The sequence below is a fragment of the Schistocerca cancellata genome, chromosome 7 (assembly GCF_023864275.1).
Source record: "Schistocerca cancellata isolate TAMUIC-IGC-003103 chromosome 7, iqSchCanc2.1, whole genome shotgun sequence".
Lineage (NCBI taxonomy): Eukaryota > Metazoa > Arthropoda > Insecta > Orthoptera > Acrididae > Schistocerca > Schistocerca cancellata.
In genome coordinates this window covers 333,181,745-333,197,581 of record NC_064632.1, presented here as the reverse complement: position 1 = coordinate 333,197,581, position 15,837 = coordinate 333,181,745, and the positions used below count along the sequence as shown (strand labels likewise).

At 36.8% G+C, this 15,837-nt stretch overlaps 1 protein-coding gene across 4 annotated transcripts in view; it reads right to left on the bottom strand.

Annotated features, from left to right (window-relative positions):
• Positions 1–15,837, bottom strand: part of LOC126092462 (protein Spindly-like) — a 148,017-nt gene that overhangs the window by 102,184 nt on the left and 29,996 nt on the right. For 3 of the 4 annotated variants that reach the window (XM_049908065.1, XM_049908066.1, XM_049908064.1), the window contains exon 4: positions 6,341–6,514. The exons of the other annotated variant lie outside the window; for it this stretch is intronic. In XM_049908065.1, coding sequence (XP_049764022.1) covers positions 6,341–6,514 — 174 coding nt within the window. The remainder of the gene's footprint in view (positions 1–6,340; positions 6,515–15,837) is intronic. 4 annotated transcript variants of the gene reach the window in all.

Genomic DNA, 15,837 nt, shown 5'->3' with positions numbered 1-15,837 from the left:
GCCAGCCTGTCAGCAAGTTCGTTTCCCGGGACTGTGATATGTCATGGGGTCCAGATAAGGGCCGCTGAACATCCACAGTTTTTGAAAGTATATACAGACTCCTGGATAGTCATTACCAACGGATGGCAAGGGAAGCACTGGTTGAGAGCTTGTAGGCTGATAAGGGAGTCATTAGTGATGAGAAAGAACTCACCTACGCAGGAGCAAATATGCTCAAGAGCGCAAGAGATGGCTTGTCGGGTTTGTTCACTGTTGGAAAACGAGACATTCTTAATCACATTGAGAAACTTAAAACCAGATTTGAAAGCTGAAGATCAAAGGCACAAGAAATTTCCACAAATTTCACAATGTTGGAGAAAACATAAGGTGCTACGAAGCTTCTAAAACAAAAATATGAGAGTCGTTGCACAAGTAAAATTGTTCCCTTAACTTTGGAACTTAATAGACAGTTGCATGTGTGGACAGTGGTGGTTAGCTTACGCAGAACAAATAAGCTTGGAACATAGCAATCATCCCACACATCTTTTAAGAAGTCAATTGGTGGCACAGTTTGGATTCCGATTTCAAACTTTTTTTTTTTTCAAAAAAAAAGTAAAAGTTCTTTAACTTCTCGCGGCAACAGGAAGATCAGATTCTATCTCAGGAAAACCATCAGAGGAAATAAGTGCGCTCCTAAATGGCCATTTACATTTATTTTAAAAAAAACTGGATAGCATACAAATGTTTATACTGAAAAATCAATGGTTATTACTGAATATATTAAATTAAACAGCTACTTTGTGCAGACTTGTGAAAGTATGCCTATAATTACCATAGCTTAAGTGACAAAATGTAATACACTCGAATTCCCATACATAGAGGAGAAGGGAAGTCAGCAACACGACTCACTCACGGTATTTGGTAATGCATAACATGCAGTCGAGTCAGTTAGAAAGCATTCAAAATCACAGAATCAAATGTGGATCTAGAGAAAAGGAGAAGTTGTAATAATTAAACAGATCTAAAAATGTAGCTCTAGGTGGGTGGGATGAAGGAGAAAGAAACCAGAAATGAACACTGTACTCACACAGTTTGTTTTGGTTTCTGTTTCTTTCTTCCTACCTGTCCAGTTACAACATTAAGTCCATTTCATTATTAGGCTCTCTCCTTTTTTCTAGTTCTGCCTAAAATGCAGTGATTCGGAAAAGTAAGTCACTTTGTTTCATTAGTCTGCCCTTCTGGTTTTTCCGGATATGTTGTATTATATTTCTTCCCTCCTCTCCTTTCTAGTATGTTACAGTTCTATACACCCGAAAATGCAATTTTAACTTCCCAAAACCAGTTGTGGTTTGAATAAATTATTCATGCAACTGAAAAGGATCTCTTTAAATTAATCAATCGTGCCTCTCAGTTGAGCTCCCAAAGGCAGATAAATTAAAGCCTCCAAATTTGTATATCATAAGGAATTTCAGCAAAGAAAATACGGATTTATTCCATGGTAAACTAAGTACTGTAAGCAGGTCTGCAGAGTACGACAGTTCAAACACCATAAACTATGGCAAATTCTTAAATGGCTTTTTAGATATATTTAAAATTTTTATGTGCATTACTTCAAGATCTAATAAAATCGTTATTTTTTAATATAGAAGGTTGTCGATCACTGTGTTATGAAGGTTAAATTACATGTTTGTATTGGTAGCACTGTCAAAAACAGTATCTTACTGTTTCATAGTATAAACATGCACTGAATGTCGAAATGCTAATGTTTTTCCGAGGAAAAGTGATGAATAGATTGGTAAATCTCTCAAAAAGTAAAAAATGACGCCAAAAAGAAGTGTTTTTAAGAAACATGGGCAGTATCATGGCAATAGATTTTCGAATAAAGGAAAACCTTGTGTTCAACATGTGGCGTGTGAAGGTACAGACCATGAAATACAGGCAAACTCGTCAGTATCTAGAGAAACACCAGTGCTTTGAAGATTAAAATAAAACGTTGTCATGTACAGTTTTCTCAAACCGAACGAGATGTAAATGGTAGGTTAGGTTATATTCTGATAGATTTATACATACTAACAAGGGTGTCAGGTGAATGTGTGTGTGTTGTAAAATATGTGGAGGGCCAGTTTACATGAAGACAGTGAGGTATCAGATGGACTGACCAGGAAAGTTATCACTAATTGTGCCAGTTGTAAACATACTCATTCATTTTGGAATTCTGGTAAGTGTAGAGAGAATTATTTTGAAGTAAATGTTAGGTGGTTTTATGGATTGAGAGTTATTGGCAGAGGAAACAATGCAGCAGAAAGAATGTGAGCCATTATGAATATGCCACACCCACCATGAAAAATCAACAAGTATGTAGGATTTATTGGCGCTGCTGCGGAATCTGTTACTGATATGACTGACATACCAGTAGCTTTTTATGACACTTGGCTGAAGCAAGGCTACAGTTCTACGAATTCTGCTGCTCCTGCGACCAGTGTGGATACTGGAAATAGATTTCCAGATTTTAACCAAACTTTGTTATAAGTGTAAATCATGGAATGAAGAAGGTCATATCTGTGACAGAAAATATGAAGGATCAAGCGATGAATTTGTTGAGAATGAAGTAGGCAGTATGGGCTACCTTCTTCCACAGATTGTCAACTGATGAAAAACCAGTACACCACGTTTGCCCTCCTGGCCCTGATCCATGGTGCAATTACCGCAATGTCCAGTACTTAAACAGTTCAAACAGCCATAAACATTCCATCCCAGCAGTAGTCAGGGATATCATAAAACCTATTTATAGAGAACTGGCAAATTCTGAGTTACTGAAGAAGTGTCTGCATGGTCAGACTCAAAATCCCAATGAGTCATTCAATAATCTTATATGAACTCACTAACAAAAAAAAAAGTTCATTAGAATGAAGGCAAAGTGGAGGATCAATGAAGCTGTTATTCCTTTTAATGATGGCAACATTGGTAAGGTGAAAATGCTACAGCATATGGGAATTAATCCTGGAGCAAACTGCACCAGAGAACTTGAACAGATGGACAAGGTTTGCATTCATAAAGTAGAGTATGCAGCACAGTTGGCCACTAAGGAGTCCAGAAAGAAGAAAGGAAGAAACTTTGAAAACGATGAAGAGGATGATATATCGTATGATGCAGGATGCTTCTGAGGGACTAAAAATGAAAAATTAAGCACATATTATGTGAGTTAAGTCTTCTGAAACTTTAGAAGCTGTTCCCAAGAATTTACATTTTCTGTTGCATTTTTCCTTAAATCTCAGAAACCACTTCGAGTAGAGTATTCAATTTTTCAAGGAGTAATAACATACATATCCTGAGTCTACTGAACTAAAGAAGCATGTTACATATAATTAAAATTATTTAGGATAATGTACAAAAAGTACACAAAATTCGAACCATGTAATTAAAAAATTGTATTTCCGAAAGCAATGGGTGAAATGCAATTTTTGTACGCAGGTAGACTCAGAATGTACAATTTAATGTCCTGTAAAAGTTTCATGTCAATGTCTACAGTGGTCCCTGAAATACAGGGAAGGAAGTCACTAAATTTAACATTGTCAGGATAGGGCGTTCCAACTCCACTTAAACATGAAATAGTCTTCTTTACAGTAAATTCAGGAAATATGTGTGTACAATATTTCACAAGTACAGCATCTCGCATGACCTACTGATTACACTTCTCACTTTGGATTCACCATAGCAAGACTCAACATATACTTTTAATCTGCTAGCTGTTATGTTTCACCAGACATGTTCCTATTTTTATTTATTTATTTATGTTTTTTTATGCTAGGAGTCCCTTGAAATTTGCTGAAGTACCTAGAAAGATTAAGAATAACAAATAACTGACTCAAAGCAAGGGTCATGACTATCTTTCTGATATCTAGGCTTGTGGCACCTGACAAATAAATATACATTGCAAAAGCTAGGATGTTAACTTTGCTAAGCAGTCTATGGGTAATTTCCAATTAAAATTTTTATTGAGATTTACCCCTAAGAACTTCACATGTTTTGCTTCTGTGATACCCTATATCTCATTCTGACTGAACAACTGACCGTATGCATTAGTCCTATTACTTTGTTGGACAATGAAAGTATTATTGCCTATTTATTCAGATGCAACTACAACTTTCCTGAATACAACTTTATAGCACCTGACATACATAAGAAAACCAGGGTTTCCGTTTGATTTTAACTCATTGCACAGTTTCCTTTTTTTGGCACCAAAATTTTTTATTCCTGGTGTAATCCACTTAAGTTTACTGCTTACATTCTTTTCCCAAGGTCAACAAGGGAAAGTTTCAGTAAAAATATCTGAAAAGCAGTATAAGAATTTGCCATAGTTTATGTAGTGCTCTGCAGACCTACTCACAGTACTGAGTTTACCGTGGACTAAATCCGTATTTCCTTAGCTGAAATTCCGTACGATATACAATTTTGGAGCCTTTAATCTATCTGCCTTTGGGAGCTCAACTGAGAGGCATGATTCATTAATTTAAAGAGATCCTCTTCAGTTGCACGAATCATTTATTCGAAGCACAACTGGTTTTGGGATGTTAAAATCCCATCTTCAGGTGTATAAAACTGTAATGTATAAAACTGTAACATACTAGAAAGGAGAGGAGGGAAGAAATATAATACAACATATCTGGAAAAACCAGAAGGACACACTAATGAAACAAAGAGACTTACTTTTTCGTATCACTGCATTTTGGCAGAACTAGAAAAATAAGAGGGCCTAATAATGAAATTGACTTAAGAATGTTGTAACTGGACAGGTAGGAAGAAAGAGAGAGAAACCAAAACAAACTGTGTGAGTACAGTGTTCGTTTCTGGTTTCCTTCTCCTTCATCCAACCCACCCAGAGCTATATTCTTAGATCTGTTTAATTATTACAACTTCTCCTTTTCTCTAGATCCACATTTGATTCTGTGATTTTGAATGATTTCTAACTGACCTGACTGCATGTTACGCATTACCAAATACCACAAGTGAGTTGTGTTGTTTAATTAGCCTGCTCTTCTGGTTTTTCCAGATATGTTTGTTGTATTTCTTCCCTCCTCCTCTTTGTATTAGTTTTATACACCTGGCATGGGATTTAAACATCCGAAAACTGGCCATGGTTTGAATAAATCTTTAGTACAACTGCAGCAGATCTCTTTACATAAATTAATGTTCCTAGGGGGTGACTCAACAAGATAATATTGTCCTTAAAATGTCCTGTATCACAAACAGATATTACTTACCAAGTGAGACTGAACAGGTAAACGAAGCAACTGTAATTACACAACATAAAATTTTAACTGGGTAAGTGAAACTACTGTGACTGAAATAAAGGAAAAAAATAGGGCATTTTGATAGTAGGCCTAAGTTACAAAGTGATCTCAATGGGATTAATAGCAGTGCCAGTAGCTACAAGTGTCGAGTAATGGAACTGTGGTTCTCCAGTACTACACTTGAGCAAGTAAACATGTTTTGACAATGTTGACTAGAAAACATTCTTTGAAATTGTAAAGGTAAATAGGATAAAATACAGGGAGCAAAAGGTCGTCTGCAACTTTTACAGACAACCAACAAACTCGCCCGATTTTGCACTGTGTTGTTTGTTGAATGCCGAAACGTAATATGAATATAGTCTAGGTATGCAAAACATAACACACTGTGCCAGACTGGTATACGAAAGTTTTCATGCCAGGATATCTGTGCACAACAGGCCATGAGAGAGGGCATCCTGGAATTTATATAGTATGATGGTTTCAGTGTGCTGTCTCAATGCAGTGATCCATCTCCAGTAAGGCCACTGTGAGGTTCATAGAAGTCAAATCGTTCAGCAATGGTTTGCACAACAGGCTGACATTGACCTGATCGACTGCCTTGTTTGAGCACGGCACTTTACTTCCACTGAAAACCTGCCAAAATGAACTTCCACTTGCCAATGCTGACCCCTGGAACTAGTGCCAGATACATGGGCAAGTCTTGCTGATGAGAGATTTCCAGAGGCTGACTGCCTCCATGTCGCATCAAACGAGGCAGATAACTGATGCCAATGTGGGTGGCTCTCATACTACTAGTTACTGGATTTACAAAGCTTTCACAGACTAGTGGAGTTATGAGGATCTCCTTGATACCATCAATATGCAAATTTAAACCTCTTTGGTTCTTACGATGTTTCGTACCTTTTCAATTGAAAACTCATAAATCTGGATGGCACGACAAAGATTTCAACTTTCATCATACCAGACAACTCCAGTGCGCTACCCACAGCACCACCTTGCTCGAGGCTGATGAAAGTGTTGGAAAAGGACACCATTAAGTAGGCTACTGGGTTGAAACATCAGGCACTCACCTCTTTATTCAGTTCAGCTATTTCTGTCTCGTGTACCTTCTCAGTGCTTGCTTGTAGTTTATCTTGCTCCCCATTTTCCACCTCTAAAGACGTAATTACATTCTGTATTCCTTCATTCTCATTTTCTAAATTGGATAACTGTAAACGTAGTCTGTGAATATCATGCCATTGTTCCTGTACAGATACCAGAAATTAAAAATATATTAAAACAACAACATACAAAATAAGCTGGTCGAGTTCAGATGTCAATGATTTTGCAAAGAAAGTAGGTTAATGGCCTTCAATGTAGTATTCACTTCACACAGTGAAATAGGAATATATTAAATCCTTCTTGCCCCACTAAAGGCGTAGGCTCCACCCATCCATCCCCCCTCGAAAAATCAAGTGGCTATATAAGCCTTTCACAAACACACATGGCGTGAAATGGGTAGCACGTGCAAGCAGACCCAATCCTAAAAATCCTGGTTGAGATGACAGCTGCAGAACTGGTAAAATTAAACTCACTCTCTCTTTAGGTTTAACTTGCTTTAATTCAATCTCGCTTACTGTAGCTTGTACAATTATGGTAATATTTAACATTCTAAAGCTTATAAAGTCTAATAATTTTCATTCATAAAGTTACATTACTAACAGGCAAGTTCCGGCGACTATTTTCTGAATTTTGGGATCCTTATAAACACTACAAACTACGTCTGCCAATTGTGTAACTTTAAATTTCCATGGTAACATATTTCAAGCCAAATTATTCTCTAAGGTCATCCGAAGCAATTCACATGAAACAAAAATTTACCTCCATTTCCTGCTATGAATTAAGTGTCACAACAACACTTAACAACAAAGTTCAAATTTAACAACCATATCATGTCATCCAAAGATATTACTAACCAAAGACATTCTTTCACACATCATTGGTGTCATTAGAGCCACTTGGAGCTCTGAGATACAGCAATCTGAAAGCGCCCTGACACATTCAATAATAATGTTGAACCATCAATATATAGACTGCTTGACAGTGCCTATTAAGATATTGTTAATATAGAAGAGATATATAAACTTGGAGGCAGGCGACCATGGTCATATCCTACTGTACTTTTCTGGAGCTGAATAGGACACTTCAGCAAAGTCTCTCAGCCTATCAACAAATGACATTAATAATCAAATTTCTCATGTGACATGTTTCAGATTTATTTCCATAATCAGATATCCAAGTGCACAGTGGGTGACAGGATAGGAGCGATTCTAGATGTATATGTACCACAAGCTGAGTACTCACTAGTGTATCAGCTAATATTACATATGCATTTAGTTACGCCAGCATCTTGTGACCTTATGTGCACTTTGATACATGAAGGAAATAAATCCGAAATTGCATCACATGAGAAATTTGAATAATAAAGCAATTTTTCACCTTTTGAAATGATGTTTGCTTCTGTGATATTAAGGTCATTGCTAGCTAAATTTATTTTGTTTCGTTCTAATGATTTAGGTTCAAACTGCATCATTTTTATTTCAGTTACATTTACATTCAGTCCACTTTGATGGAATTGGGATTTAATTTTCTCTAAAGTATTTACAACACTTTCCGGAGTTCTTTCAGGTGCCTCATTTTCAACTAGAACTGATGTATCGTCAACAAATAAAACTTAATGAGCACCAGTACAAAATGGTAGGTCATTTATGTAGAAAAGGAACACGGATGGACCCAATATAGAACCCTGCATGGCACCTTGGCCAATTATTTTCCAGTTTGAGACTTAATTTCATGAATTTGGAGTTATACTTACTTTTTTTTCCAGTCTGTTAAGAGGTGAACATATAATAAAGCAGTGTGTGTGATTCTGTATACATGAATTATGCGTAGAAGTAATGAGTATTTTATGAATCTAAAGCGGTTGTAAGATAGATTATTCCTGTGACCTTTCTGCCCTTGTCTAAAGTCAGTGCATTTTCCTTGTTGGAATCCAAACTGGTTTTTGAAAATTATGTGTCACTTACAGTAAAAAACAATTTGAATTTGTTTTGCTACAGTCTTTTCAAACACATGAGAAGATAGAACTACCACGATAATATTTACAATTAACACCTTACTATGCTGCAGAAGTTAGATTGTACACACACACACACACACACACACACACACACACACACACACACACACAAGGAGTTGGCCATCAATAAATCCTTTAGTCTTCTCTTAAACTGAATTCATTGGTTGTTAAGCTTTTTACGGCTACTGGCAAGTTATTGAAAATGTGTGTTCCTGAGTAATGTACACCTTTTTGTACAGCAGTAAGTGATTTAAAATATCACTATGAAGATTGTTCTTATTTCTAGTACTGGTTCCATGAATTGAGCTATTGGTTTGAAAAAGTGATATATTTAAATGACAAATTTCATTAAGGAATAAATATATTTGGAAGTAGTAGTTAGTTTCCCTAAATAGGCTTCTGTAGGATGTTCTTGAGTTCACACCACATATAACTCTTATTGCACATTTTTGTGCCCAGGAAACTTTAACTTGGCTTGATGAATTACCCCAAAAAATAATACCATAGGACATTATGGAATGAAAGTAAGCATAGTATGCCAGGTTTTTCATTTTTATATTCCCTATGTCTGACAAATCGCATTGTAAATAGGGATTTGTTAAGACGCTTCAGCACTTCTGTGGTGCACTCCTCCCAGTTCATAATAAATTTAAGCTGTAATCCCAAGAATTTAACAGTGTCCACTTCTATCTGTTTGTCATTGTACGTTGCACATATACTCGTGGAACACCCCTTACAAGTTCTGAACTGCATGTAGTGTGTTTTTTCAAAGTTTAGTGACAAAGAATTGGCTAGGAACCAGTGATTAATGTCCACAAATATTTTATTAGCCGATCTTTCTAAGACTAGACGTGATTTGCTATTTATTGCAATGTCTGTATCATCGGCAAACAAAACAAACCTTGCATCTGGTAATGTTATTGATGAAAGGTCATTGACATACACAAGAAAAAGTAAGGGCCCTCCCAAGATGGAACCTTGTGGGACCCCACATGTAATTGGTTCCCAGTTGGATGATGCCTGATAGCTTAATACAAGTATCTTTCCTAATAATAGCCTTTGTTTCCTGCCAGAGATATAAGATTTGAATCATTTTGCACCATTTCCTGTTACATCATAATATTCTAATTTATTTATAAGGATATTGTGATTCACACAGTGAAATGCCTTTGACAGATCACAAAATATACCAGTTGCCTGCTACTTTTTTGTCTAATGAATTAACTACATTTTCACTGTAAGTGTAGATAGCCTTCTCAATACCAGAACGATTTAGAAATCCAAACTGCTACTTTGACCATATGTTATTTGTCATAAGATGGTTACAAAGCCAATTGTACATTACCTTTTCTAAAATTTTTCAGAATGCTGACAAAAGTGAAACTGGGTGGAAATTTGATGCTATTTCCTTATATCCCTCCTTAAACAGTGGCTTAACTTCAGTGCATTACAATCATTCAGGAAACATTCCACTGATTAATGACTGGTTACATAGATAGCTTAATACGATACTTAACCTCGAATGCATCCAGCTTTACTGTATGGTTACATGATGATGGCGTCCTCTTGGGTAAAATATTCCGGAGGTAAAATAGTCCCCCATTTGGATCTCCAGGCGGGGACTACTCAAGAGGACGTCGTTATCAGGAGAAATAAAACTGGCGTTCTACGGATCGGAGCGTGGAATGTCAGATCCCTTAATTCGGCAGGTAGGTTAGAAAAGTTAAAAAGGGGAATGGATAGGTTAAAGTTAGATATAGTGGGAATTAGCAAAGTTCGGTGACAGGAAGAACAAGACTTCTGGTCAGGTGAATACAGGGTTACAAATACAAAATCAAATAGGGGTAATGCAGGAGTAGGTTTAATAACGAACAAAAAAATAGAAGTTTGGGTAAGCTACTACAAACAGCATATTGAACGCTCTATTGTGGCCAAGATAGACACGCAGCCCACACCTACTACAATAGTACAAGTTTATATGCCAACTAGTTCTGCAGATGACGAAGAAATTGAAGAAATGTATGATGAGATAAAAGAAATTATTCAGATAGTGAAGGGAGACGAAAATTTAATAGTCATGTGTGACTGGAATTTGATAGTAGGAAAAGGAAGAGAAGGAAACGTAGTAGGTGAATATGGATTGGGGGTACGAAATGAAAGAGGAAGCCGTTTAGTAGAATTTTGCACAGAGCATAACTTAATCATAGCTAACACTTGGTTCAAGAATCATAAAAGAAGGTTGTACACATGGAAGAAACCTGGAGATACTGACAGGTTTCAGATAGATTATATAATGGTAAGACAGAGATTTAAGAACCAGGTTTTAAATTGTAAGACATTTCCAGGGGCAGATGTGGACTCTGACCACAATCTATTGGTTATGAACTGTAGATTAAAACTGAAGAAACTACAAAAAGGTGGCAATTTGAGGAGATGGGACCTGGATAAACTGATTAAACCAGAGGGTGTACAGCGTTTCAGGGAGAGCATAAGAGAAAAATTGACAAGAATGGGGGAAAGAAATACAGTAGAAGAAGAATGGGTAGCTTTGAAGGATGAAGTAGTGAAGGCAGAAGAGGATCAGTTAGGTAAAAAGACAAGGGCTAGCAAAAATCCTTGGGTAACAGAAGAAATACTGAATTTAATTGATGAAAGGAGAAAATATAAAAATGTAGTAAATGAAGCAGGCAAAAAGGAATACAAACGTCTCAAAAATGAGATCGACAGGAAGTGCAAAATGGCTCAGCAGGGATGGCTAGAGGACAAATGTAAGGATGCAGAGGCTTATCTCACTAGGGGTAAGATAGATACTGCCTACAGGAAAATTAAAGAGACCTTTGGAGAAAAGAGAACCACTTGCATGAATATCAAGAGCTCAGATGGAAACCCAATTCTAAGCAAAGAAGGGAAAGCAGAAAAGTGGAACGAGTATATAGTGGATCTATACAAGGGCGATGTACTTGAGGACAATATTGTGGAAATGGAAGAGGATGTAGATGAACATGAAATGGGAGATGTGATACTGTGTGAAGAGTTTGACAGAGCACTGAACGACCTAAGTCAAAACAAGGACCCGGGAGTAGACAACATTCCATTAGAACTACTGACAGCCTTGGGACAGCCAGTCCTGACAAATCTATACCATCTGGTGAGCAAAATGTATGAGACAGGTGAAATACCTACAGACTTCAAGAAGAATATAATAATTCCAATCCCAAAGAAAGCAGTTGTTGACAGAAGTGAAAATTACCAAACTATCAGTTTAACAAGCCACAGCTGCAAAATACTAAGGCGAATTCTTTACAGACGAATGGAAAAACTGGTAGAAGCCGACCACGGGGAAGATCAGTTGGGATTCCGTAGAAATGTTGGAACATGTGAGGCGATACTGATCCTACGGCTTATCTTAGAAGCTAGATTAAGAAAAGACAAACCTACGTTTCTAGCATTTGTAGACTTAGAGAAAGCTTTTGACAATGCCAATTGGAATACTCTCTCAAATTCTGAAGGTGGCGGGGGTAAAATACAGGGAACAAAAGGCTATTTACAATTTGTACAGAAACCAGATGGGAGTTATAAGAGTCGAGGGACATGAAAGAGAAGCAGTGGTTGGGAAGGGTGAGAGACAGGGTTGTAGCCTCTCCCCGATGTTATTCAATCTGTCTATTGAGCAAGTAGTAAAGGAAACAAAAGAAAAATTCGAAGTAGGTATTAAAATCTATGGAGAAGAAACAAAAACTTTGAGGTTCGCCGATGACATTGTAATTCTGTCAGAGACAGCAAAGGACTTGGAAGAGCAGTTGAACGGAATGGACAGTGTCTAGAAAGGAGCATATAAGATGAACATTAACAAAAGCAAAACGAGGATAATGGAATGTAGTCGAATTAACTCAGGTGATGCTGAGGGAATTAGATTACGAAATGAGACACTTAAAGCAGTAAAGGAGTTTTGCTATTTGGGGAGCAAAATAACTGATGATGGTCGAAGTAGAGAGGATATAAAATGTCGACTGGCAATGGCAAGGAAAACGTTTCTGAAGAAGAGAAACTTGTTAACATTGAATATAGATTTAAGTGTCATTAAGTCGTTTCTGAAAGTATTTGTATGAAATGTAGCCATCTATGGAAGTGAAACATGGACGATAAATAGTTTGGACAAGAAGAAAATAGAAGCTTTCGAAATGTGGTGCTACAGAAGAATGCTGAAGATTAGATGGGTAGATCACATAACTAATGTAGGTATTGAATAGAATTGGGGAGAAGAGGAGTTTGTGGCATAACTTGACTAGAAGAAGGGATCATTTGGTAGGACATGTTCTGAGGCATCAAGGGATCACCAGTTTAGTACTGGAGGGCAGCATGGAGGGTAAAAATCGTAGAGGGAGACCAAGAGATGAATACACTAAGCAAGTTCAGAAGGATGTAGGCTGCAGTATGTACTGGGAGATGAAGCAGCTTGCACAGGATAGAGTAGCATGGAGAGCTGCATCAAACCAGTCTCAGGGCTGAAGACCTCAACATCATCATCATCATCATCATCATCATCATCATCATCATCATCAACAACAACAACCACCACAACAACAACAACCACCACAACAACAACAACAACAACAACAACAACTCAGAATCACATTCTTTAATTAACTTTGTTGATATTTCATCATAACCACTAGATGTTTTTATTTTAAGGAATTTATGATGGACATTACTTCTGCTGGGGTTGTGAGAGTCAAATTCATATTATGGAAGGTTCTTGAAATGTCTGGTCTGAGATATTCCATAGCAGCATCTACAGAAACTGACAACCCCATCCTTTCAGTAACAGTTATGGAATGTTTGTTAAAAAGTTCTGCAACACTATACACATGTCACCAATGTATCATTTACTCTTAATGGTATTCGGCCCTCTTCATGTCTGGTTCTACCAGTCTCCTCTTTCACTATAACCCATACTGTCTTTATTTTGTTATCTGATATGACTATCTTTTCCTTGTAATAGATTTGCTTTGATGTCCGTATTACAGTCATTAATATTTTGCAGTATTTCTTGTAATGTGCTATAGCATAACATAAAAACTGTTTTGGATTGACAGTTTTCTTTTTGTTCTACAAGATACCTCTATTCCTTGAGTAATCCATGGCTTCTTTGTAGACTTTGCTCAGCCTTGGTTAGTTTTGGGGGAAAACAGTGTTCCAATAAGGTAAGCACTTTATTAGCAAAAGTGTTATATTTTTCATTCACACCATGAGCACTGTAAACATCACTCCAGTGAATGTGTCTGAGGAGTGCCCTAAAATAATCAATTTTTGGCTTATCAATTATCCTCTTGAGCTCAGATTTAACAGATTTTATATCCCGTTCAGTGTTAACTTTTAACAAAGGAACTGCATGTCATGGTCTGAGAGGCCATTGACTATTGGTTTAGTAATATAATTTTGTTCATTGGACATTTCTATGAAGACATTATCAATGGCCGTTTGTGAGCAATTTGCTGCCCTAGTGGGCAACTTTATAGTGGGAATTAAGTTGAATGATAGTGTTACTAACTCAAATAAGTTCTTATTGGTAGAGTCTAAGGAAATCTACATTGAAGTCACGAGCAACCACTATTTCTTCATTTTTTTTTTTAACGGGCCAGTATAGCTTCAAGGTGATTTATGAATAAATTAAATTTACCTGCAGGTGCTCGATGTAACTTAATATCATCAAGGATTTTTTGTGAAATTCCATTTCTGTTGCACATGCTTCCATATGCTGTTCTAGGCAAAATTTATGAATGTTTTCTTAAATTTATGACGGTTCCTGATGAATGTCATAACTCCTCCTTTCTCAATTTCTGCTCTACAAAAGTGAGATGCTAGCCTAAATCCTGTAACACTTAAAAGCTCTATTCCAGTTGTCACACCATGTTCAGAATCATTTTCAAATCTAATTTTCAAAATCTCATGACTACAACTTTGGCTCCTAATTAAACTGAACAACTGACCATACTGCATTAGTCTTATCACTATGTTGGAGGATGAAAGTATTATTGGCTATTTTTTCAGATGCAACTACAACTTTCCTGAATACAGCTTTATAGCATCTGATGTACAATACAAAACCAGGGTTTCTATTTGATTTTCACTCATTGTGGAGTTTCCTTTTTTTAGCAACAGAAATTTTTATTCCTGGTGTAATCCACTTATATTTACTGCTTACATTCTTTTCCCAAGATCTGCAAGGGAAAGTTTCAGTAAAAATATCTGAAAATCAATTTAAGAATTTGCCATAGTTTATGTAGTGCTCTGCAGACCTGCTCACAGTACTGAGTTTACCGTGGAACAAATCAGTATTTCCTTTGCTGAAGTTCCGTATGATATACAATTTTGGAGCCTTTAATCTATCTGCCTTTGGGATCTCAACTGAGAGGCATGATTCATTAATTTAAAGAGATCCTCTTCAGTTGCACGAATCATTTATTCGAAGCACAACTGGTTTTGGGATGTTAAAATCCCATCTTCAGGTGTATAAAACTGTAATGTATAAAACTGTAACATACTAGAAAGGAGAGGAGGGAAGAAATATAATACAACATATCTGGAAAAACCAGAAGGACACACTAATGAAACAAAGAGACTTACTTTTTCGTTTCACTGCATTTTGGCAGAACTAGAAAAAAGGAGAGGGCCTAATAATGAAATTGACTTAAGAATGTTGTAACTGGACAGATAGGAAGAAAGAGAGAGAAACCAAAACAAACTGTGTGAGTACAGTGTTCGTTTCTGGTTTCTTTCTCCTTCATCCAACCCACCCAGAGCTACATTCTTAGATCTGTTTAATTATTACAACTTCTCCTTTTCTCTAGATCCACATTTGATTCTGTGATTTTGAATGATTTCTAACTGACCTGACTGCATGTTACGCATTACCAAATACCATAAGTGCGTTGTGTTGTTTAATTAGCCTGTTCTTCTGGTTTTTCCAGATATGTTTGTTGTATTTCTTCCCTCCTCCTCTTTGTATTAGTTTTATACACCTGACATGGGATTTAAACATCCCAAAACTGGCCGTGGTTTGAATAAATCTTTAGTACAACTGCAGCAGATCTCTTTACATAAATTAATGTTCCTAGAACATTCCTGAACAAGATAATATTTTCATTCAAATATCCTGTAGCACACAGATATTACATACCAAGTGAGACTGAACAGGTAAATGAATCAACTGTAATTACTCAGCATAAAATTTTAACTGGGTAAGTGAAACTATGTTGTTGTGGTCTTCAGTCCTGAGACTGGTTTGATGCAGCTCTCCATGCTACTCTATCCTGTGCAAGCTCCTTCATCTCCCAGTACGTACTGCAGCCTACATCCTTCTGAACTTGCTTAGTGTATTCATCTCTTGGTCTCCCCTACGATTTTTACCCTCCACACTGCCCTCCAATCCTAAATTTGTGATCCCTT